Source organism: Macaca thibetana, chromosome 4 (genome assembly GCF_024542745.1).
Source record: "Macaca thibetana thibetana isolate TM-01 chromosome 4, ASM2454274v1, whole genome shotgun sequence".
NCBI classification, from domain to species: Eukaryota; Metazoa; Chordata; class Mammalia; order Primates; family Cercopithecidae; genus Macaca; species Macaca thibetana.
The window spans coordinates 25,144,753-25,170,596 of record NC_065581.1 but is presented as its reverse complement, the minus strand read 5'-3'; the positions used below and the strand labels follow the sequence as shown (position 1 = coordinate 25,170,596).

The 25,844-nt window shown below is 38.7% G+C and overlaps 1 protein-coding gene and 1 pseudogene across 7 annotated transcripts in view; one reads left to right on the top strand and one right to left on the bottom strand.

Moving 5' to 3' along the window:
* Window positions 1-25,844, top strand: part of LOC126952976 (cytidine monophosphate-N-acetylneuraminic acid hydroxylase) — a 352,378-nt gene that overhangs the window by 271,524 nt on the left and 55,010 nt on the right. For 3 of the 7 annotated variants that reach the window (XM_050788207.1, XM_050788208.1, XM_050788210.1), the window contains 3 exons: window positions 540-637; window positions 1,501-1,560; window positions 21,828-22,031. In XM_050788207.1, coding sequence (XP_050644164.1) covers window positions 1,550-1,560; window positions 21,828-22,031 — 215 coding nt within the window. In that variant the 5' untranslated portion in view covers window positions 540-637; window positions 1,501-1,549. Of the gene's footprint in view, window positions 1-539; window positions 638-1,500; window positions 1,561-1,930; window positions 2,142-21,049; window positions 21,565-21,827; window positions 22,032-25,844 lie in introns of those variants that run through there. The other 4 variants (XM_050788209.1, XM_050788206.1, XM_050788211.1 and 1 more) reach the window with 4 other exon arrangements.
* On the bottom strand, window positions 8,329-9,303 carry LOC126952998 (soluble calcium-activated nucleotidase 1-like; annotated as a pseudogene).

Sequence of the window (25,844 nt, the reverse complement as noted above, 5' to 3'; positions counted from 1 at the left end):
GAGTGGATGTTGATTGGGAAGGAGTTAGCTGGAGTCCTAGAAATGTTCTATATCTTGATGTGGGAGGTAGTTACATGAATGTATACCTGTGTAAAAAAGTCATAGAGCTATACATTCAAGATTAGTGCATGTTACTGTATGTAAGTTATACCTTGCTTTAAAAAATGTCATATGATGTCGTCTAGAACTAGGGAAGGAAGAATTTGAGAGACCTTCTTGATTTGGAGAGGAAAAGAATACTTTTGAGGGCAGGTGTTACTTAGAAGAATTGCTTCACATAGCAGTCTTTTCTTCCTTTATCCTACTACCAGACATTTCTCCAACTAGAATAGATGTGGTTACAACTGTCCTCTTGCTCTTTCCTGAGAATTTGTTCAGTTGTTTCCTACACACCATTTTAAACGTTGTGGCAAATACAAGTTCAAAGTCACGTTGCCAGTGCTTCGGAAACTTACAGTCTAGTTGGAGAGACGAGACTAACATGAAAGAGAATTTAGTGTTGCTGTCTTTTTTTTTTTTTTCTTTTTTTTTTTTTTAAGCACAGATTTTGAGGCACAGAATTCTCCAGGGATTCAGGAGAGAGTGCACTCAGTGGGAAAAGGAAGAATTGATTTTAATGAAGTGGGGAGAACTTAAGGTGAGTTTTTGAAAATACATGGGCAGGCACAATGCCAGCTAGTTCTTCACTGTATTGTGTTTGTTGAAAGAACCACAGAACACCTGCTTGCTAGAGCTGAAACAGTGACCGGACAAGACAGGATGTTTATCAAACTGGGGAAAATAAACCAAGAGGCATACAGATGTCTCAAGAGATTTAGACTTGGGCCACTAGTCTGAGCCCTCAGGGTTGAGAAGACAGAAGGACAGTCAGGGGAGGGTAGGGATCAGAAAGGAACAGAGGCCAGACCTAAACTGTACGCCCCAGTGGGAAATACTATACAGAGGTCTTTTCTTTTATAGTAAAGCAATTCTTATTATATTACAAAGAAAACCAAAATCCGTTTTTGTGACAGGATGACTCACAGAAGGATACATAAAATTAGTGAGTGATATATTAAGTTATCCTTAATATTTTCTCCTCATGCACCACATTCATGTGTCTGCAAAACATACATGTGCATTCAGGCACACATGTATGAACACACATACGCACACACACTTCATACTCCTGTGCTGGTGGGGAATTCGGAGTTTATCTAAAGTGCACCATCCACTTGCTAGGCTCTATGGGTGGAGCTGGAAGGGTAATAGAAAGGTTGGCAGATATATGAAGACAACTGAAATTCATATCAGCAGGCCGAGGGTTCATGTCACCAGAAGTCTGACTCGCCTGCTGTGCTCTTGCCTGCTGTGCTCTCGTAATTGCTTTTGGAAAGGTTTTCTGGCTACAATAAAATCTGATTAAATTTGTTACCAAGCAAATTGAATTGTTCAGGCTGCAGCCTTTCTAGAAGTTTTAAACATTATTTAAAAGAATATTTCAACCTCACTCCATTTCAGCTATCTCTGAGGAGCTGCTCTTGTGCTGTTTGGCCCCTGCCTACTCGGAATGGAACAAAGGTATGGTGTGCATTGTTTTTCTACTGAATTTAGGATATTTATTTTTGATGGTTTGTCTTTTCATCTTCTGTGACTAGGTATAAGAATTGAGAGTTCTTGCTGGGGGATGGGGAAGGATTTATGATGTTAAAACAATTTTCGAATATATAGTATTTGCCATCTTCGGAACACCTGATTTACAATTCACCCAGTTACTTGGGTATAGAACTTGCTTGTATCGCACCCTGCTTGCCCTTTATATTCTATCTACTTGAGCCCTCTTTGCAACCCTGTCCACTTTACCCAACACCCTTATCAGCAACACTGCCTTTTCTGTATACTTCCCTTATTTTTTTCTCTGGCCGCTAGCAGATCTTGTTTTTGGAGCTTTCCTTCTGTCAAGACATTACTTACTGCTTTGCTCAGGTCTCAGAAAGCTTTGGGATCCAGAGAGATACTAAAGGATTGGGGCTGAAAAGGCATGGGAGACTCAGGGTTTGAACTTGAGGGGTGCTATGGACTAAATGGTACACTGAATTCATGGATCAAAAGTTCAGTCAGTCTTAAAGCTCCAATCAATACAGTGTTGACTACTTCATGGGGTAAGTAAGATTTTTGTGGGCTGGTTAGAACTTACTTGCCATTTGCAACTTGTTTTTATGGGAAAATATCAAGTGCAGTATAAAATAAACATTTAGACCACTACCTAGTCATAAAGGGGGGGTGCTTTCTGTAGTATATTTAATTAAACACATACTGTTATAACACTTTGCTAAATTCTAGTTCTCAAGTAAATATAAAGCCATTCTAAAGATATTTTAGGAATGGTGACATGTTTAAATCTCAGGTTTATAAAAAGGGTTGTAAGAATGGCTGTTGTGGGCCATTAGTTTCAATGCTGATTTATTCTCTCAACAAATATTTGTTGAAATCCTCATGCGTGCTAGGCTATGGGGTTGCAACAGAACCCTAACACAAACATGGTTCCTTCCCCTGCATGGCTTACAGTTTTCTGGGGGACACAGATATTAATCAACCAACCTCATAATTAAAAATGAAATTATTGGCCAGGCGTGGTGGCTCACGCCTGTAATCCCAGCACTTTGGGAGGCCAAGGCGGGTGGATCATGAGGTCAGGAGATTGAGACCATCCTGGCTAACATGGTGAAACCCCGTCTCTACTAAAAATTAAAAAAAAAAAAAAATATATATATATATATATATATAGCCAGGCATGGTGGTGGGCACCTGTAGTCCCAGCTACTCGGCAGGCTGAGGCAGGAGAATGGCGTGAACCTGGGAGGCGGAGGTGGCAGTGAGCTGACACTGCGCCACTGCACTCCAGCCTGGGGGACAGAATGAGACTCCATCTCAAAAAAAAAAAAAAAAAAGACAAAAATGAAATGATCAGTTTGATAAGTGATGTGAAAGAAAAAGACGTAGTGCTGTGAGGCTGTATCACAGTGGGATTTGACCTTATATGGGGAGTCAGGGAATTCCCAGTGGGGCTACTGATTGAACTGAGACCTAAAGTATAAGGTACTGGGGGAACCTGCCCCCAATATTTCAACATAGTTTCTTTCTATTTTCCATAAGCATCAGCTGGCTGAGAAATAAAGAGACAGTACAAACAGAGGAATTTTACAGCTGGGCCGCCAGGGGTGACATCACATATTGGTAGGACTGTGATGCCCGCCTGAGTCTCAGACCAGCAAGTTTTTATGGAGGGTTTCAAAAGGGGAGGGAGTGTAAGAACAGAGAGTAGGTACACAGATCACAGGCTTCAAAGAGCAAAAAGCAGAACCACTGATAAGGGTCCAACAAAGATCAAGTGCTTCTGAGGGGAACAGGGCAAAGGGCAAAAACAGAGCCACTGATAAGGGTCCAATAAAGATCACAGGGCAAAGGACAAGAGCAGGACCACTGATAAGGGTCTATGTTCAGTAGTATCGTCTTGATAAACATCTTAAACAACAGAAAACAGGGTTTGAGAGCAGAGAACTGGTCTGATCACAAATTTACCAGGGAGGAATTTTCCCAACCCTAGTAAGCCTGAGGGTTCTGCAGGAGACCAGGACGTATTTCAGTCTTTATCTCAACTGCACAAGACAGACATTCCCAGAGCAGCTGTTTATAGACTTCCCGCCAGGAACACATTATTTTCCCAGGGTATTAATATTAATATTCCTTGCTAGGAAAAGAATTTAGCAATATCTTTCCAACTTGCACGTTTGTTTATAGGCTCTCTGCAAGAAGAAAAATATGGCTCTTTTTGCCTGACCCCGCAGGCAGTCAGACCTTATGGTTGTCTTCCCTTGTTTCATAAAAATCACTATTATTTATTATTCTGTTCTTTTTAAAGGTACGTTGATTTCATATTGTTCAAACACACGTCAATTTGTACAGTTAACACAATCATTACAGAGGTCCTGAGGTGACGTACATCCTCAGCTTACGAAGATAACAGGATTAAGAGATTAAAGTAAAGATAGGCATAAGAAATTATAAAAGTATTATTTGGGAACTGATAAATGTTCATAAATCTTCACAATTTTATGTTCCTGTGCCACAGCTCCAGCCGGTCCCTCCGTCTAGGGTCCCTGACTTCCCATAACAATAAGGAGAGTTAAGTCTGTGAGGAAGGGATCAAAAGAGAATAGTCTGAGTATAGGGTTGTACACTGAGGAAATGAAAGAAGGCCAGATGTCATTAGGAGGAAGAACATAGTACAAAATAAGCTGGAAGAAGTACATAGGGGTCATTATATATGTATCACCTCCTAGGCATGTTAGGAATTTTGCTCTTTCTCCTAGGAACAGTGACAGGAGACAAGTGAAAAAAAAGGTTGATAGGGTGGAATTATTTTAAATTTCCATTTAATCTATGTTATTCTGCCTCATTCTCCATGATGTGATTATTAAGCATTGCATGCCTGTGTTAAAACATCTCATATACCCCACAGTTACACACATCTATGTACTCACAAAAATTTAAAATTAAGTAACTATGTTATTCTTGGTCATCGTGGAAAGAACAACTTAGAGAAAGAGTGAATTTAGGGTGACCAGTTAGGGGTCTATGGCAGTGGCCCAGAGGGCTATGGGAATGGCTTAGATTAGGGTGACAGGGAGGATGGTCGTGAGAGAGATTTAAGAGGTAAGATTAATGGATTTGACTTGGCTATAGGGTAGGGAGACAAAAGGGAGTTGTTGAAGATAACAGGTTGTCATGAAGTACATTTGAAGGATGAGAATGAGTGAGATGCACTGAGCTGAATTTTGGATATGCTAAGTTTCAGGTGTCTTTAAGACATCCAAATACATATGTACAAAAGGTAGTTAGCTATACAGATACAACTTTGTGGCTCAAGGTCTACTCATATATGTGTTTGAGAGTCATTTGTGCTCAGGAGATAATTGAAGCCAAGAGTATGGAGGAGACTCTCTAGGGAAAAACTGTCAAATGAAGAGGTTGTAGAACTGAGCCTTGAGGAGCTACAATATTTAATGGCCAGATAGAGGAAGGATCCATCTACAAAGCAAACAAAAAAGGACTGAAAATGTAGGAAGAAAACTAGTAAGCTATTAGGTGTGTCGAAACAACCACCACAAAAAGTATACCTGGCTATAAACGAAGGGAGAAAGAGAACTAGCTGGAGGGTCTTTGGGGCTGAAATGCTTAAAAAAAAAAAAAAAAAAAAGAAAAGAAAAAAGAAAAAAAAAAGGTTTGGACGGTTTAAAAAAGCAATATAATGTAGATTCCTTCTACATACCATTCATGAAATGACAATATTATAAGATAGCTGGCAAATCAGTGGTTGCCAAAGGGTATGAACAGTGGGGATGTGACTATAAAGGGTAGTCCTTGGGAGCTTCACTGAGGAAGTTTCTTGGTGGTGATAGAAGAGTTATATGTCATTTTGTTTGTTTTTTGAGATGGAGTCTCACTTTGTCAGCCAGGCTGCAGTGCAGTGGTGCAATCACAGTTCACTGCAACTTTGAAATCTGGGCCTTAAATGATCCTCCTCCCTAAGCCACCCAAGCTGTAGCTGGTACTACAGGTGTGCGCCACCACATCCTACAAGAATTATGTATCATTTTGTTCTTCACATTCCTGTCAGATACTTTATAAAACAAATGGATCCAGTAGGGAACAAACACAATCATTATGCTGACTGTAGTGAATACAGAGGGAAAGAAAAAAGGTTTGCCTTAAAGTATTTGAAACCCACTGACTGTATGAAAATGCTACTTCCAGGCACCTGGGCTGTGACTCAGATGCTGATATTAACACAACAGAAAGGTCTCAATTTAGTGACTGTCCCACATGCTCCAGCCTTCCTGATGTTATCTCTCTGTATTTTTGAAATGACAGAGTCTGAACATCTTGGACAATGATTGAGGAGGAGGATCAGAGAGCCCAGCCAGACAAAGTTAGAACAGACTTGGGTCTTGCAGGCTATGCCTGGTGAGATCTGAGTTCTTGAGAAATGTGTCACATTCAGGAGCCTGCCTTCACTTTTTCTGCTGCTTATTTTGTAATGGAAGAAACAGACCACCACTGTGTGAGAGGCGTCCTTCCTGGCTTCCCTCCTCACAGCTGTGTTTCAAAGGGGAAGAGGTCTGTGAAGGTCAAGCACAGGCATAGCCAGAGCCCACAGAGTCCACTGGGACCAGCATGGGGACAGTCAGTCTGTGGTCCTCCTGCCTACTGCATGCCCTACACTATCTTGTGGGGGTTGGGGTGAGGTAGCTGCCGTGGGGAGGAGCACTGTGACTGAAGGAAATGTCTTTTCTCAGCTGTGGTCATGCCTAACCTCTGTCTCAAACCCAACTCTGCCTTTCCCTTGGAGTGTCCAGAAAAGACAGCAGGAGCCAAATGACAAGCCAAAGTTAGTGTGACATTTCCATGGAGTAGGGGTTGCAAAATTCCCATTGAAAAGAGGAGAAATAAAGGCCATGGAAAGAAACTCCAGGGAAATGACAGGCCTCATTCACAGACTATGTCCAGAATAAAGGAGCCCCAGGGTCAAGGATCAACAATAGGCCTGTTGGAAACTAGGGTCCCACTGGAGTCAGGAAAACAAAACAACAACAACAACAACATAAAAAAACAGTAGGCCTGTTGAAACTAGGGTCCCCTTGGAGTCAGGAAATAAAAAATTCAAGTCATTCACAAAAGTCTTGAAAGGCATGACAGTTTCTAACAGTTGCTAGAAATGGTACCAACTCTGGGTTCTTGGGCTGTTAATGCACAGAAATTGGCATGAGGCTGAAAGTTTCCCCAGAGAAGTCTTTATTGGAACTTATCTTATACCTGGACATGAGAGGCAGCACAAGAGAGAAAGAGAATTCCCTGACTGAAGCCCGTAGGGCTTTTTTTTTTTTTTTTTTTTTTTTTAATTGGGCAAAGCGTGGGAATTGACTTCAGGGGTAGGGTAGGCAGGATGGGTTGGGCAAGTGTGAAGGGTAACCAGTCAGCATATCTGGTTACAGTGGTTATCTTCAATAATAGGCAACCTGGTGATCTGGCTGGCTGTAACAACAGTGTAAATCAGTGGCTCAACATTCCTTACCTATGTGGGATACTCAAAAACCTTGGTTATCTCCTAAGGCCAGTTTCCGGATTTAAGTAAAAGGCATGGTTCAAGTATTATGGCCTGAGTGAGGTAGTACTGTGGGTTTTGTGGTGAGTGGGGATGCATGAAAGAATGATCTAGTCAATATAGGCTGAAGCCTCCCAAGTAGCTGGGACTACAGGTGCCCGCCACCACGCCTGGCTAATTTTTTTGTATTTTTTTTTAGTAGAGACCGGGTTTCACCATGTTAGCCAGGATGGTCTTGATCCCCTGCCTCGTGATCCGCCCGCCTTGGCCTCCCAAAGTGCTGAGATTACAGGCGTGAGCCACTGCACCCAGCCAAGATTTAGTAATTCTAAGAAAGGAATTTACTTTTATTAAAATAGGTTAATAATTAAAACTTCAAAGTGCTACCCAGCCATAGAAGTTTCCTGAAGAAAGAAAACAGTCACTGGCCATATGAGGTGGAGATGGTTTCATCTGAAGTGTGGGAAAAAACAGATAGGCTTGAGCTCTTTCCTATGGCAGGTATGGGTAAATGTGTCCCCCGCAGGGGCCTGCCCTTGCCCACAGCCCTACAGTGTCCTGCAATATAAACATTTTCTTTTCCAAGGATCTGGCGAGGTGGACACAAAGTCCAAGGCTCATAACATAGGAAGAAAAGGCGGTGGCCTGGGAGTTCCTAGCAGTCAGGTCCTCCTCATACTCCTTGTATTTCCAGGGTGGGGCACAGTGCTTCACACATAGTAGGAGCTCCAGGAATACTTCTTGAACAAAAGAACAAAGGTAAAGAGAAGAAAGGGAGTTCAGATGGACGAAAGCACATGACCAATTCAAAAAGTAGACCCCCTATGAAGATGCCTGCAGTGATCAGTTTTACCACCAGCCGGCAGCACAGAGAAACATTCTGGCCAGGGCAACCTCGAGGTTCCTGAACCTCTGCCCCTTTTCTCAGCCTGGGACTGAACTCCCTGTTTTGGAGATCTCTAAACCAGGCATACACCTGATCGTTCCAAAAACAAAACAAAACAAAACAAAAGTGCAGTCCTTTGGCATTTTTAAAATGTGAGTTCCAGTGTAGCTAAAAACTGCCCACCCCTCAGCCTTGCTTAATGTTTTAATTTTAAAAATTTAAATACATTTTGTTCCTTCGTACTTTACACTTCGGATTTTGGTGCCCGGCAGAAGGACTAGTCTGTCGAGGGAGAAAGACCATGATACAGGTGGCGATTTGGCTGCTGTCCTCTTTGGACTTGAGGTCTACAGTGATCTGGTCATTGGTGTTGGGGATGAACTTGAAGAATGAACTTGAATGTGCGCGCAGCCCACCTCCCCTATGTGGCTGACGGAAATGTAACACCAAAGTCCTGGGTGGCACTCAGGAGTCCTCGCTGCAGTGCTGAGGACAGGACCAGCGCAGTAGCGGTCTCCAGCAGGCGGACTAGGGGTGAGGCAGCCTGATAGTTGAATTTCCGTGGCGGCCCTGGGAATGTTGCAGCTACACAACCTGTTCTTGTGGTCCACGCTGCCCTTGTGGCCTGCCACTCTCACCCATTCCACGTTTTCAGTTACTATGCCCCCTCCTTGCCCAGGCCACCCTCCTACAGACGGTGGCCCTCTACTGCCATGAACCCCTTCTCCACTGCCCCATCGCCTTCGGAGAGAATTACCCAGGACACGGCCTTGCTGCCTTCCATCTGATAGGTCACCCCTCTCCCATCGTCCACAGAGTAGTTCCCCACCAGAGACATTCAGATCCGAGAGCTCCATGCCGCTCTCCACTTTCCGCCAGGTGGGACTCGAGGATGCAGTGTTCTTTGTCTCATTTCACCACCACCCTGTCCCTGCTGTCTGATAGGGTTGGGTAGCCCCTTTTCAGGTAACTGAACCAGGTGTTTTCCTCTTGACCTGTGTCCAGGTCAGCAATGACTGCTACTGGGTATCGAATCCTACCTGGCGTCCTCTAGAAGGCAGCCAGGGGGTAAGTGTCATTGTCCATGGCCTTGGTCACAGGCGCCAGCACAGGAAGGCCCCGCACACTTATCTGGAGGGAGCGCACAGACTCATTCCATTCCAGGTGGTCAGAGGGCTGGACAGGCATTAGACTGAAGGGCAGGTGGGACCAGCTGGGTCTGGGGCAGGCAGGGCCCAGTGGAGCAGGGAGGCCGACTTCCACCCTTAGCAAGCTTACCTGGACTGAGTTATGTGAGAGTAGTGATGGCTACACAAATTAAACACAGAATAAAATTTCATAGAACTGTATACACACACACAGGCAAATAGATGCCTGTGAAAACTGGTGATGTGAGAATAAAGTCTGTGCTCTAGTTAACAGTATTGTACCAATGTCAATTTCCTGGTTTTGATATTGTAATACGGTAATACGGTTACATAAGAGATCACCACTGGGGAAGCTAACTGAAGGGTACAGGGGACTCTGGAGTATTTTTGCAAATTTCTGTGAGTCTGTGATTACTTCCAAACAAGATGTTTTAAAAAGTCAATGAGAGAATGAAAAATATGAAATTTACAATGACTTTTTCTTTAGTATTTTGCTCTTTAAGTGTAATCTAATTATTACAATCATCATTATTACTCATGCATTGTGTACAGGAAGCACTTCTCTTATTAAAATATAACTCAGAACTTCCAGAACTTGTCACTGGAAGGCCCTCATAGAGGAAGTTTGGCTGACTTGAAAGTCAAACCTGTTTGCAGTAGGACCTTCCTTAATTATAGCAGATTATTGCTTGATTATAGTTGATTATAGCTGGTTGCAGGAATGTGCTGCTGTCTCTTGAGAGGTCAAACTTTACTTACAGTTGTACATCAGAATACGTGAGGAGTGAATATACTTTGAAAAGGCATATTTAAAACACCAGTTTCCCCGTTATTTTTATTGTGGAATATAACATACAGAGCAGTTCAGAAAACATAAATGAAGAACACTTAGAAAATGAACACCAGTTTAACCTTGGTTAAAAAAAAAAAGTCATATTATCTGTAAGCACCCCAGAAATCTCTCATGTGCTGCTTTCTTTTTAAAAATAGCTTTATAGATATATGATTTACATACCATAAAATTCACCTGATTTAAGTGTACCATTCAATGGTCTTTAGTATACTTATGGAGTTGTGCAACCATCTTCACAATCTAATTTTAGAATTTTTCCATCACCCCATGAAGAAACCATGTGCCCTTGATCAGTCAGTCTCCATTTTCTGTCTACACCCCCACCATTGTCTCTGATAACCACTAATCTGTCTCTGTGAATTTGCCTATTCTGGACATATCATATAAATTGAATTATATAATATGTGGTCTTTGTGTCTGACTTTCATTTAGCAGAATTTTTTTGAGATTCATCTACTGTAGTATGTATCAGTAATTTATTCCTTTTTATTGCCAAATAGTATTTCATTACTTGGATGTATACATTTTATTTATCCACTAATTGAGACACATTTAGGTTGTTTGCACTTTGGGACTGCTATCAGTAATAGCGAAGTGAACATTCATATACAGGCTTTTTGTGTGTGTGTGTGGACATATGCTTTCAGTTCTTTAGGTGGAGACCGAGGAATTGAATTGCTGTATCAACAGAAACTCTAACATGTTGAGAATCTGCCAAACCTATCAAAAGTTTATCAACAACAGTGTTTGTTGGTTTCTGTTTCTCTGCATCCTCAGCAACACTTGATATTACCTACATTTTTTCTTATAACCATCCTAATGGATGTGAAGTGCCATCTCATTGTAGTTTGGTTTGAGTTTCTATCATGACTAAGGATGGTTAACCTAGGTTAACTAAGGATGATTAACCTAGGTAATTCACGTGCATTACTGACCATTTATATATCTTCTTCGGAGAAATGTCTGTTCAAATCCTTTCATTATTTTATTTTATTTATTTAAAGATGGGAGTCTTGCTATGTTGCTCAGGCTGCTCTCAAACTCCTGGGCTCAAGTGATCTTCCTCCCTCAGCCTCCTGAGTAGCTAGGGCTACAGATGTGCACAACCATGCCTGGTTCTCCTTTGATTATTTTTAGTTGGGTTGTTTTCTTATTATTGAGTTTTAAAGATTTTTTGTATATTTTTGATACAAGGTTCTTACAGATATATAATTTGCAAATATTTTCTCTCAGCTTGTGGGTGATTTTCATTTTCTTGATGGTGTCATTTGAAATGCAAATGTTTTTAATTTCAATAAAGTCAAATTTCTCTTCTTCTTTTGCTTGTGCTTTTGGTGTTGTGTCTACGAAATCATTGCCTCACCCAAAGTCGCACAGATATATTCCTATTTTTCTAAAGTATAGGTTGGTGCAAAAGTAATCATGGTTTTTATCTTTAAAAGTAATGGCAAAAACTGTGATTACTTTTGCACCAACCTAACAAATGACTCAGAGATGTTCTCTATGTGTTAGCTCTTCGGTTGTTTATTTCTTCACAGCAGACTGAGATCCATTAGCTCAAAGGCTGCCAGCACCAGACTTAAAATTGTACACATACAATTGTTTTAAACATAGCCCAAATAAGCAGATTTTTAGCCATTTAGCGCCTGATCTGCATAATCTATGAAATTGGCAATATTTACTATCCATAGATAAGATAAGCCCCAGTGTTATAAAGATGCCAGGCTGCTGCTGTCCTTTGAGTTCACTGACCCTGAGAGTCCCTGCTGTGCCTCTGACTTACCCCCTTTCCTAGAAGTTTCCTTGCTCTCCTTCCCTTCTGAATGGTGGTCCTTCCAAGACTGGATAGTTTCAAGATGTGAAGGACTCATTCCTCCTGCTTACTTGCTAAAGCAGCACCCTACTAAAGCTTGTGCATGCTGCTGCCAGCTCATGATATCTTTTTCTTCGATCAATCCAGAAATCCTTGAACTCACTCCCTACAGTTTTCCTCTAAAACTTTTATAGTTTTAGCTATTATATTTAGGTCTATGATTCATTTTGACTTAATTTTTGTATGTGGTGTGGGATAGGGGTACAATTTATGCTTTTGCATGTGGCTATTCAGTTATCCCAGCAGCATTTGTTGAAAGTTTTGAAATGGAGAAGTATGAGTTCTCCAACTTTGTTCAAGATTACTTTAATCTGAGTCCTTTGTGTGTTCTTATGAATTTTCAGATCAGCTTGTGAGTTTCTGGGATTTAAAAAGGAATTGCATTAAATCTGTAGAAAAATTTAAGGAGTATTGCCATCTAACCTTCTGATCTATGAACATGGAGTATCTTCTTCTTTATTTAGATGTTTAATTTAAAAAATATTCTGTAGTTTTCAGTGTACAAGTTTTGTACTTCTTTTGTTATACTTACTCCCAAGTGTTTGTTGTTCTTAGTGACGTTCTGAATGAATTGTTTTCTTAATCTCTTTTTTGAACTGTCCATTGCTAACATGTAGAAATACAATTGATTTTTGTATATTCATCTTATATCTGACACTTTGCCTAACTTGTCTATTAGCTCTGGAAACTTTTTAGTAAATGCTTTAGGATTTTATATATACAAGATCATGTTGTCTGCAAATAGCTTTACTCTTCCTTTCCAAATTGATGACTTTATTTTGCCTAATTTTCCTGTTTAGAACCTTCAGTAAAATGTTGAATAGAAGTGGTGAGAGCAGATATCCTTATCTTCTTGATTTTAGGGAAAAAGTATCCAGTCTTTTGCTATTGAGTATAATGCTAGTTTTGGGTTTTTCATAGGTTCCCTTAATTAGATTGAGAAAATTACTTTCTATTAGTTTGTAAAGTGTGTCTTTGTGAGGGTTTGGGGGTTAGTCATGAAAGGGTATTAAATTTTTTTCAAAATTTTTTTCTGCATTATAATTTCTTTTGAGACTATTATGTGGTTTTTACCTTTTATTCTCTTAATGTGGTATATTACATTAATTGATTTTCATGTATTAAATCAATCCTGCATTCCTAGGATAAATCCCACTTGATCTGGACGAGTTTATGGACTATCAATACTAATTTTTCTCTAAATGTTTGACAGAATTCACCAGTGAAACCTCTGGGCCTATGTTTTTCTTTGAAAATACTTTAAATTACTGATTCAATATCTTTTCCTGTCATAGGTTTGTTCATGTTTTCTATTCCTTTATGAGTCCGTTTTGGCAATTTGTGTTCCTCTAGGAATTTGTCCACATTACCTAAAGTATCTACTTTGTTAGCATATATTTGTTCATACCATTTACTTATAGTCCTTTTAATATTTGTAGAATTAATGGTAATATCTCCTCTTTCATTCCTGATTTTTTGTAATCTGTGCTTTTTCTCTTTATCTTGGTCAATCTACCTGAAGGTTTGCCAATTTTGCTGATCTTTTCAAAGAACCATTTTTTTTTAAATTTTACTGATTCTCTATTGTTTTTTCTACTTCTTTTATTTCTACCCTGTTATTATTTTCTTCTTTCTACTTGTTTTGAGTTTTGTTTGCTTTTCTTTTTCCAGATCTGAAGTTGAAGTCTTAAGATTATTAAGATCATTCTTCTTTTCTATTATAGCTGTTTAAAGCTACAACTTTGCCCTATGCCTTGCTTTAATTGCATCCTACATAATGTGCTCCTTTCTGATTAAAACTCTCTCATTAAAGATATATACTACCCTGACTCTTGTAATATTTTCCTCATTTTCCGAAACAATACACTTTAGTTTTCTTATTAGGGAACTTTATTTAAATGGAGTCACATTGCCTGTGTGTGTGTGTGTGTTTTGTTCTTTTTATCCAATATTATGTTTGGGCACTGCTGCATGTTGTTACAAGGAGTCTTATTTGGTTCATTTATATTTTTGTATTCCACAGAATGCTACCTCACTGTTATAGTGTATAATTTGTATAACATATAAATACATAATTTATCATTTCATTGTTGATAAACATTTGCGTTGTTTCCAATTTGGGGCTAATATGAGTGATTCTGTGATGTATATTCTTGTACATGTATCTTGAAGAACATATGCACACATTTTTCCAGTGTTGAAACTTAGCTAAGAGTAGGATTGTTAGGTCACAGTATATGTGTATTTTCTGTTTTAGTGTAGAATGCCACACTATTTTGCAATGAGATTGAACCTCACTACATTGTCATTAGTAACATAAGAGAGTTTCCATACTCCTATTTATAAACATTCGGTGCTTGCAGTTGTTTTAATTTTAGTTATTCTGATGAGTATAGTGGTACCTCATTGTGGTTTTTATTTTCACTTCCCCATTGCTAGTAAGGCTGAGCTCTCTTTATTCACAATTTGGATATTCTATTTTGTGAAGTACCTGTTCAAACCTTTTTGCCCATTTTTCTTGTAGATTGTCTTTTTATTATTGTAGACATTCTTCTATATTCTGCCTAGAAATCCTTTGTCATATTTATGTTGCAAATATTCATTATGTGTCTTACCTTTTTACTCTTTTATGCTGTTTTGGGGTATATATGTTCTTTTAGTGTAATCTAAAATTGCAATAATTTTCCTTTTTGGGTAGAGCTTTTTGTGTTTTGTTGAAAAAAATCCACTTGTCCCAAGATTATAAAAATGTTCTCCTAAATAACTTCCAAAAGCTTGATTATTTATCTTTTAAATGTAAGTATTTAACTTGTCTGAAATTGATTTTTGTCTGTGGAATAAGGAAGGAGTCCAATCTATTTTTCTAATATGGGTTCCCAATTACCCCACCAAGTTTAGTGGAAACATTTATCCTTTCCCTAGTGATCTCTACAGTGTCACTTATCAAGTGTTGGTGTATATGTGGATTTGTTTCCAGGCCTCTATCCTGTTCCCTTGATTATTTTATCTACCACTAAGCCAACACTATACAATCTTAATTATTATAGCTTACAATAAGTCTTGATATTTGCTAGAACAAATCCTCTTTCATCTCCCACCTTGTTCTTCTTGAAGAATGTTTTATCTCTTTTTGGCCCTTTGCATAGCTTAATAAATTTTAGAGTAAGTTTTTAAGCTGTAAAAAAAAAAAAAATTCTGGGGGCTTTATTGAGACTATAGTAAGTCTACAGATACATTTGGAGTAAATTGATTATCTTCATAATATTGAGCTTCCAATCTATGAACATAATATAATTCTTCATTTATAGATACACTTAATATCTCTCAATAGAGTTTCATAAGTTTCTCCATAGAGATCGTTTGTTCAATTTATTTCTTGATATTTCATTTTTTTATGCTCTCTTTTAATTTTTATTTATTTATTTTGTTTTGAGATGGAGTTTTGCTCTTGTTGCCTAGGCTGGAGTGCAGTGGCACGATCTTGGCTCACTGCAACCTCCGCCTCCCAGGTTCAAGCAATTCTCCTGCCTCGGCCTCCCGAGTAGCTGAGATTACAGGCATGTGCCACCACACGTAGCTAATCTTGTAGTTTTTGTAGAGATGGGGGTTTCACCATGTTGGCCAGGCTGATCTCGAACTCCTGACCTCAGGTAATCCACCCATCTCGGCCTTTTCTGGTATCTTAAATTATATATTTTTAAATTCAATTTTTGTATTTTTTATTGCTGGTGTGAGAATAAATTGATTTCTTAAACTATTGATTATATATCTAACAGCTGTACTAAACTCTCAGAGTCTTATAATTTGAGTCTTATAATTTATATGTGGGTTCTTCTGAATGTTTATATATACAGTCTAACTATCTTCAAAAATGATTTCTTTCTTTCCATCCCTTGTGTGTTTGACTTTTTTTTTCTTGTCTTAACGCCCTGAGTAGCTTATTCAGGTCTCTTTACTTTCACCTAATGTCTTTTTCTGTTTCAGGGTTACATCTAAGACACCACATCACATTTAGCCATCATGTCTCCTTAGGCTTCTCTTGGCTGAGATATTTACTCAGACTTTTCTTGTTTTGGATGACCTTGAGTTTCAAGGAGTTCTGACCATGTATTTTATAGGTTACCTCTCTATTGGAATTTATCTGATTTTTTTTTCTCATGATTAGACTGGGATTATGGGTTTGCAGGAGGAAGACTACATCATATTAAAGTTACGTTTTAACATAATTTGTCACCGTTGATATTGATGGATTGTCACATTTCCTTACTGTTAAAGTTACTCTTTTTTCATCATTTCCATACTGTACTCTTTGAAAGGAAGTCTCTATGTGCAGCCCACATTTAAGAATTGACTATTTCAGATTTTCTACATAGGCAATCATATTATCTGTGAACAAAAACAGTTTTCTTTCTTTCTTCCCAATTTGTATACCACTTATTTATTTATTTGCCCTATTTTATCATCTAGAACTTCCAATGCAGTATAGAAAAGCAATGGTGAGAGACAACATCCTTACCTTGTCCTTAGTAAGAAAGCTTCTACTTTCTCACCATTAAGTATATGTTAGCTGTATGTTTTTTGTAGATGTTTTTATTAAAAATTTTTTTCTTTCTTTTTTTTTTTTTTAAGAGACAGGGTCTTGCTCTGTCTCCCAGGCTGGAGTGCTGTGGTGTGATCAGAGGTCAACCCAGCCTTGAATCCTGGGCTCAAGTGATACTTACATATTGGCCTACCAAGTAGCTAGGGCTATAGATGCATACTGCCATGCCTGCCTAATTTTTTTGTGTGTATGTGACGGAGTCTCACTCTGTCACCCAGGTTGGAGTGTAGTGGCATGAGCTCAGCTCACTGCAACCTCCACCTCCTGGGTTCAAGTGATTCTCCTACTTCAGCCTCCTGAGTAGCTGGGATTACAGGCATACACCACCACACCTGGCTAATTTTTGTATTTTTAGTAGAGACAGGGTTTCACCATGTTGGCCAGGCTGGTCTCGAACTCCTGACCTCAGGCGATCCACCTGCCTCAGCCTCCCAAAGTGCTGGGATTACAGGCATGAGCCACCACACCTGGCTTTTGTTTTGTTTTGTTTTGTTTTAAGCAATGGGGTTTTGCTATGTTGGTCTTAAACATAGCAGGCTGGTCTTAAACTCCTGGCCTCAAGTAATCCTTCTGTGTTGACCCCCCAAAACACTTAGATTAATAGGTATGGACCACTGTGCCTAGCTTAAAGTTTCCCTATCAAGCTGAAGAACTTTCCCTCTATTTCTAGAGTGCTGAGAGTTTTTATCATGAATGTTGGATTTTATCAAATGCATGTGATCATGTGACTTTTCATCTTTAGCCCATTGATGTGATACATTATATTAAGTGACTTTTGAATGTCAAACCAGCCTTACATGCCTGGAATAAATCCCATTTGGTCATAGCATATAATTCTTTTTATACATTGCTATATCTCATAATATTTTGTTGAATATTTTTACATCTATGTCCATGAAAGAAATTAGCCTGTAGTTTTTTTTCTTGTTATAACTTTGTCTGATTTTGGTATTAGGGTGATGGGCTCATAGAATGAGTCAGGTAATATTCCCTCTGTTTCTGTCTTCTGGAAGAGATTTTTGAAAATTGGTATAAATTCTTCTTTAAAATTATAGTAGAATTCACCAGTACACCCATCTGGGCCTGATGCTTTCTGTTTTAGAAGGTTCTTAATGATTCAATTTATTTAATGTATATAGTTCTACTCAGATAGTCTATTTCTTTTTGTACAAGTTTTGGCAGATTGTGTCCTTCATTGGTCTGTTTCACCTAGGTTATCAAATTTGTGAGTGTAGAGTTTTTCATAGCATTCCTTTATTATCTTTTTAATGTCCATAAGATCTGTAGTATTGTCCCTTCTTTCATTTCTGATATTAGTATTTTTTTGTTTTTGTAGACACAGGGTCTGTCTTTTTTCTTTTTTTTTCTTTGAGAGAGGGACTCACTCCTTCACCAAGGCTAGAGTGCAGTGGCACAATCTCAGCTTACTGCAACCTCTGCTTTCTGGGCTCAAGTGATTCTCCAGTCTCAGCCTCCCAAGTAGCTGGGACTACAAGTACAAGCCACCAAATGCCTGGCTAATTGTTTTGCATTTTTTGTAGAGATGGGGTTTCATTGTGTTGCCCAGGCTGGTCTTGAACTCCTGAGCTAAAAGCGATCTGCCCACCTCAGCCTCCCAAAGTGCTGAGATTACAGGTGTGAGCCACCACATCTGCCTTAGACACAGGGTCTCACTATGTTGCCCAGACTGGTCTTGACCTCCTGCGCTCAAGTGATGCTCCTGCCTTGGCCTCCCAAAGTGCTGGGATTATAGGCGTAAGTCACCGTGCCCAGTCTGATATTAATATTTTTGCATCCTCCCTCCCCATCTCTCTCTTTTAAAATATTAGTTAGCCTAGCTATGGCTTATCACTTTTTTGATCTTTTCGAAGAACTGGCATTTGGTTTTGTTGATTTCCTCTATTAGTTTTCTGTTTTCAATTCCATTGATTTCTGCTCTAATTTTTCTTTCTTTTTTTCTTCTTGCTTTGAATTTACTTTCCTTTTTCTAGTTTCCTAAAGTGGAAGCTTATGTGATTGATTTTAGATATTGAGTATCACAGGGTACAGTAGGTGAATTTTTCTTCTTTTAACCATGGAGTACACATTTTGTTCTTGTGAGGATATTCTTTAATTCACTAGATATTTACTGAGCACCTACCATGGGACAGGCACTGTAGTCTTGGCCTTCATAGAGTTTACCTTTTCTTGAACAGAATAATGAACATCTTCCCACTGAAAACAAAATACCTAAGAAATTATGGGGAGCAAAATGTACATACAGACTGAAAATTCTGCATGCGTTGCCTTTTCTTCCTCCACCCTTTTTCTCAGATTTTAACCCCCTGGAGGGTTTCTAGTTTCATGAGAAGTAGTCTTTATTTGGGCTCCTTGCCCTGCTTGGACTGAAAGTATAGTTGACATTTATATCATTCCTATCCTTGCCTCTCCCTCAGCTCTGAGCTTAGAAGCCCCAGTCAGTAGCCTTTGAAGAGATCCTCAGGGTATGTGGTGGCATCAGAGCATGAATGAATGACAGTTTTACCTCATAAAACTCTATTCCCCTGTGTATTTTTTTTTTGAGGTCTAGATTTTGAATTTTCAAAGTAAGTTTCAAAAGCATCACTGTTTGTTCCATAGGCCCTTGAAATAGTAAACCAATGACATTTTCATCAATATAGTTATTTTCTGTGATCTCTAGTGAGGTAAATTTTAAAAATTCTTTTGTTACACACTTATATCTGGTTCCTACTAATCTTCAGAAAAAGAACAGGATGGAGATAATTCAGGCGAGATACATACATTGCCTATGAAGCTGACTTCTAACTAGTTCCTAGTTTAGATCATCATTAAGCATCAGAAAATAAAAGAGCCCAGGATTAGTGTGAGACAAGTGAGACAACTTTTAAGTTGTAGAAAATTTAAGGAATGTAAAAAATAATCTTGATTAAAATGGAAATTATTTTAACACAATATTTTTTCATTTTAATTTTTTTCTTTTGAGATGGAGTCTCACTCTGTCACCCAGGCTGGAGTGCAGTGGGGCGATCTCAGCTCACTGCAACCTCCGCCTCCTGGGTTCAAGCAACTCTCCTGCTTCAGCCTCCCATGTAGCTGGGACTATAGGTACCCGCCACCACACCTGGCTAATTTTTGTATTTCTAGTAGAGACAGGGTTTCACCATATAGGCCAGGTGGTCTCGAACTCCTGACCTCAGGTGATCCTCCTGCCTTGGCCTCCCAAAGTGCTGGGATTACAGGTGTGAGCCACCACACCTGGCCAACACAATATTTTTTAAGGCCAAAATGAATGCACAAATTCCATGACAAACAAAATATACAAAACTTAAAGACAGGATGTTATACTGCCACACTGAGCCACTACTTCTGAGGCAAAAGGGAAAAAGTGTGCCCTGTATAATGTATTTTAATTGTCATTTTTCAAGAATATTAAAGTATTTGAAAAAAATACTGAAACGTTAAAAAGTAGGTGTATTAAAATTCATTTTAGTGTTAATGTTTTACTCATAGCAAAATAAGAATTTGCTACAATTTTATTTTTCTGATTTTGATAGAAGCAAATTCATTGATATCTTTAAAAATACTTTGGGGTAAAGCTAATCATTTAAAAACATATATAGAAAAGCATGTATATAGGTGCACACATTTTTTTCTTTTGCCTTCTGTTCCAATGTGACTTTCACATGGAACTGAGTACAAAAGTGTGGTTAAGTAAACCTGTTCTACATGGTTGTGATATAAGTTGAAATCTAACACAGAACTTTGGCTATATGAATTCATTCAATGGAACAACAAAAATCTAGAGAGGTTTGCCTTTTATACTCTCAGACTAATTATTCCAGGAATTGCCTCAGTGCTTGTGTTAGCTTGGTGTCAGATATTTGTACTTGTAAGAACAAAGTCAAAAAAGAAGTCATGATATTTAGAATAGATTCTTCCTATCAAATACATTTAGAACATATTTTTGGAATAATTTCAAGTCCATTGGGAACTCAATTACTAGGAATTTGGGACAGAGGTGACAAGGAGAATCTGCTTTGAGAAAGTAGATCATAATATTACAGAGCTATGCCTTCATCAGTTTAAAATTGGAAGTGGTTTCTCTGTTATTTTCTACCCTGGAGTGTTCTTAAAATTATTTTTATCCCGTTTAAGAAATTTTCAGTGCTTCTAAAAAGGAAAGTGAAAGTGCCACAAACATGCTTGTGCTGCAAATCAGTTTTAAGTTAACACGCAAAGAGAATTTTGGCTACTTTTTTGTTTGGAGTCAAATATAAAACTAAACAACATGTGCCCAGATTTCCTACCATGATTTTGCAAAAGATATCTTGAAACCTTTCTTGGCAAAAATAATATTCCGTTATGATTCAGTGTTGCACTGTAAACAGTGTTTAGAAATTGGGGTTTGAGAAGTATAACGGCTTGTTTCCTTAAAAAAAAAAAATTCAAATGCTTCATTTGCTGCTGGAGCTTTTTGTAAATTAGTCAAATTGAGTGCAGTGGGAGGGGTGACTCATTAAGTGGAGAGCTAGTGAAGACATAGCCTGTGAAAGGCAGTCGGCTAAGTGGTAGGGGCAGAAGGAAGATAGAGTGCTTTCAAAAGTGCCTATGTGTAAGTAAACAGAGCAGTGTGCCAATTACAACGTTATAATGTTCTACAGAAGAGAGATGCACACCAAGAATGCTAGCCTGGACCTGGGGTGTGTCTTGGAAGGCTTAACCAGGAAGAGGACGATTCAGTTCTATTTGAGTCAAGACTGATGCTGCGTGGTGGAGAGGAACTGCGTTCTAGGCAGAGGCAGTCCAGATGCAAAAGAGCAGAGATGGGAGGGACAGCACAGTGGCTTCTCAGAAGTGAATATAGTGTTAGGCTTCTAAAAGAGCTGTGGTAGAGGGAGAAAACTGTCAAAGGAAATCAGTAACTGTTGAAGGAAATACCACAAACGCCCTCCTTCCAGGCTGACTAATGGCTTATGGGAGCAAATGAGCCACAGAAACGATACGAGCAACTGCTGTTCTTTCAAAATACCCAGGCAGAGGAACTGGCAGACGATGGGCAGGCAAGTAAGAGGGATCTTAGTTCTCTAGAAAAGTGGAGAGGTATATTTAACAAGTAAGATGTATATTTACATTCATAACAAGGTGGGGAGAAATGCATCCTCAGGTAGCCACCAAACCTGGGTACTTGGAACGCAAGGGGCTTACGAAGTATTTTAGGGGAGTATTTTAGGGGAAAGGGGTTTTGAGCTGTCAGTTTGAAATGATTATCTCTTAAAACCTAACATTATTAACATTTCCTCTCAAAATGTTTGGCTTTTCATAGCACTGAACAAACAACTGAGATCCTGTTGTGCCTATCACCTGTGGAAGTTGCCAATCTTAAGGAAGGAATCAATTTCTTTCGTAATAAGAGCACTGGCAAAGACTACATCTTGTACAAGAGTAAGAGCCGACTGAGGGCATGCAAGAATGTGTGCAAGCACCAAGGAGGCCTGTTCATAAAAGATATCGAGGATTTAGCTGGAAGGTACCAAGAGTCCTTTGCTTTCTCACTGGTTATCTTTCTTGCATTTAGATTTGGCAGGAAATGTATTCATCTGGAAATTTTAAATGAACCAATCAGCAAATTACTTCCCCTAGAAAATTTTACTCTTGCGTGTTTAAGCCATCTCTCTGATCTAAAAGTTGTATGTTCTATTTAATTTTCCTCTCTAAGAACTCTAATTTAAAATTTATTCCTGGCTTGATAAATAGTAAAACCTCTCTCTCTCTCTCTCTGTGTGTGTGTGTGTGTGTGCGCGTGTGTGTGTGTCTGTGTTTGGGTGTGCATAGGGAAAACACACATTTAACTGGTTTTGTATTCAAAGACCCAAGCCTCCTATGGGTATCTTTCCCCTCTCTCCCAGAAGAGTGTGTGTGTGTGTGTGTGCGTGTGCATGCTCCTGTGAGTGTGTATGTGTGTATGGGGGGCTCTTTTTCAAAGCCTGCTGGAGAGCAGACAGAATTTTCCTGGGAGGCTAGTTGTGATTACTAAACAAAAATAGCAGATCACCAGCTGTTCCTGACCTGAACAGTGTGACCCTTCTGGTCATTTCTTAGAAGAACTGATGCTGTTGCCAACTTCCCTGCCATCCCCTCCCCTCCTCTACTGTCCCTTCCCCTCTTGTCCTCTACTGTCCCTTCCCCCTCCTCTCCCCTCTGTATAGATCACCTCTCCCCAGTGCAGCAGCAATACCAGGACAGGATTGTTTTGTTAGTTTTTTCTCAATGACTGCCAAAGAAATAGCAATAGTGCCCGGCAGAGCCAGATAGGGCTCTTGGGCATGTGCTTTGTCAGTCTAATTCTCAACACCAGTAATGCTGTGAGTATTTACCCCCACCTTTCAAGCTTTGCTTTAGCCTAATTTGCCCTATGTGGCTTTAGTCACTTGGTGTTAGGCTTTTTTCTTCCACTGTGTTGTCAGTCTTACTTCTCAGGTCATTTTGGGGTAGTTCAGTGCTGGTGTATTCACAGTGAGAGCTGAGTAGTTGTCCATGAGTTACCTGTTACCCAAATCTAACAGGTAACTCTAGAATGTTCTCTAATGTTCACACAGATTTACTTCACTCTATACCTACCATCATGGCCCAGCCCTTCAGGTTATTTGACTCTTAAATGCTAACTAACCACTGTGAACCCTGAAGACCTGACACAGGTCTCAGTTAATTTAGAAAGTTTATTTTGCCAAGGTTGAAGACGTGCACCCATGACACAGCCTCAGGAGGTCCTGACAACATGTGCCCAAGATGGTCAGAGCACAGTTTGGTTTTATACATTTTAGGGAGACATGAGACATCATATGTAAGATGAACATTAGTTCGGTCTGGAAAGGTGGGACAACTTGAAGCAGGGAGGGGGCTTCCAGGTCATAGGTAGATAAGAGACAAATGGTTGCTTTTTTTTTTTTTTTTTTTGTTTCTATTTAGCCTCTCCAAAGAAGGCAGTGATATACGTATTTATCTTGGTGAGCAGAGTTCAAAGTTACCTTGGTAACTGAATAGAATGGGAGGCAGGTTTGCCCTAAGCAGTTCCCAGCTTGACATTTTCCTTTAGTTTATTGATTTGAGGGGCCCAAAATACTTTCCTTTCACATTTCCCCCTTTTCTTTTTAAAAATCTGTTGGAGAAAGCATTTTAGAAGAAAATGAGTCTCTGGCCTCAGGTTTCATCTGATCTCTCGTGGCTAGGATGGTTTATACCTAGACAGGTAAGTCCCGAGTTATTAGGAAAGCTCATTTTTAGAAGGTTGTGAAGTCTCATGTCCTATGAAGAGAAAATAGGGGGAAGAAAACAACAAACAAAAGAACAGTTCTGGAAAATAGATATAGGCCACATTACTCTGAAGTCCATACATCAGTAGGCAGGTATGAAAGTGGCTTATGTACGTAAATAGGTCCCTGTTATTTCCTTCTGAAGTTTAAGTTGTCTAGCTTCATTTCACAGTGCTTTATGAAAGCACATTTTAGTTTCCAGTGACTCCAAATTAGGAAAAATGGAGGAAAAAAAAGAAGGAAAAAAATTGAAAACATTGTTTTGAAGATATGTAGTCAAGAAAAATTAGAATTCAGTCCAAACTGTAGAAAATAATAAAAATTGAAAAATATTACACAAGACTAGAATCTAACAATAGGTGTACTATAGTTTTTGGAACATAATTTTTCTCTCTCCACTTTCCCATTTTTATTAAAGACAAATCCGGCAGGACTGGTTTTCTTTATTGTACTTGGCCTAATTCTTTGTATACAGTGCCATAAGAATAATTGTTTTTAACATAAGCTTTTAAATTGGCTTTGATGGAACTTTGTTCCACAGAAGGAATCTCAGAGAAGACTTTTTTAAAGCCCAGCCCATCCATGAATTTGTACCACGAAATACCTATGAGTTGAGTGAATTCCTCTCATTTTGAGCTCCTAAGAAAAACTTGGAGCTCCTGGGCCTGTCAGAAAGTGACATTCTTTACTTACCACAGGTCAGGAACCCTGTACAGGGACTGTGGAGACAAAGGTATGAGGCTAGTTTTTCCAAGGGGCTTTTTATTGGCTCCATAAGTCAACTTTAATTCTTTAAAGGAAAGCACACTATTCCAGTCAAAGCCTTGATAAAATAACCAGTTTCTTCAATTGTGTCCTGTTACAAATGAAAACAGATTCTTATCGCACTTACGCAAATAACTTTGTCATACTCTCAAACAGATTTCAAATTCTGTAGAAATCATGTAGAGAAAAACAAATATGCTCCAAATTTTGTTCATAGGAGTATACTCAATTGTTAAAAAGCTGTAAATAGCTTAAAAGTTTCTTGATTCTGAAAAACAAAGTATCAGCAATGTTTTAAGCAAAAAGTTAAAAAAAAGATTACTTCACACTTTTATTAGTTTAGTCCATGCAGTTAATTCTTGTTCTGCTTGATATTCATGAACATTTCAGCTCTCCATGAGTCCTCAAAGTTTTTTCTCTATTTTGATGTCACAGTCTCCAAAGTCATCAGAAACATGCATTTAAGAGCACCTGTTAAGGGTTTCATAGCTGATTATAAAATCATCTTCTGAAAAGGACCACAAAAAGACAATTGTCTGTGAATTATGAAAAGTTTTAGGGCAGCCATAGTCAAAGACATTTTGTTACCTCTGTGGCACACAATAATTTAACATAAAATTATAATTATTACTGATAACATACACTGTGTCATATCAGAATAATAGGAGTTTCCCATAATTTTGGAATACATACCAATAACATTTATACAAATACAGCCCAAAGAAAACCAAAACCATTTCATATTGGACAATGTTTCCTGTATAATTTTCATACCGAAAAGCCAAATACATCATTTTTGGACTTTAGAGAACCCATTAATAATATCTTAAAGGACTAATTAGGTCAGAAAAAGACATAATTTATAATTCGATTTTGGAAAGTTTGTCAAATATCAAAGATTTTAAACACTTGATATCACAAAATAGGATTACAGGTCATTGCAAAATAAGTCATTCATTTAGCCAAAATGATAAGGAAAAAAAAAGGGCAAAAACATTCATTCTTTGAGAGAGGAGACTTAATTTTCCAAACATTAAGCCCTAATAAAAAACAGCATGAAGCCAATTAAATTTGTTTTTCAAAATTGTATAAATAGTCCATAAAGGTTTAATCTTGATCATAAGATATACCTTCCATGAACCTTTTATATCTTTGTAACCTCTATTAAGCAGTTGGTTAATGTTTCAAGAAAACCTTGTTAATTTGACACAGGGGTTGATATACTGGTCTTGCATCAGTGTGCCTTTGACATTAATGGTTAATTT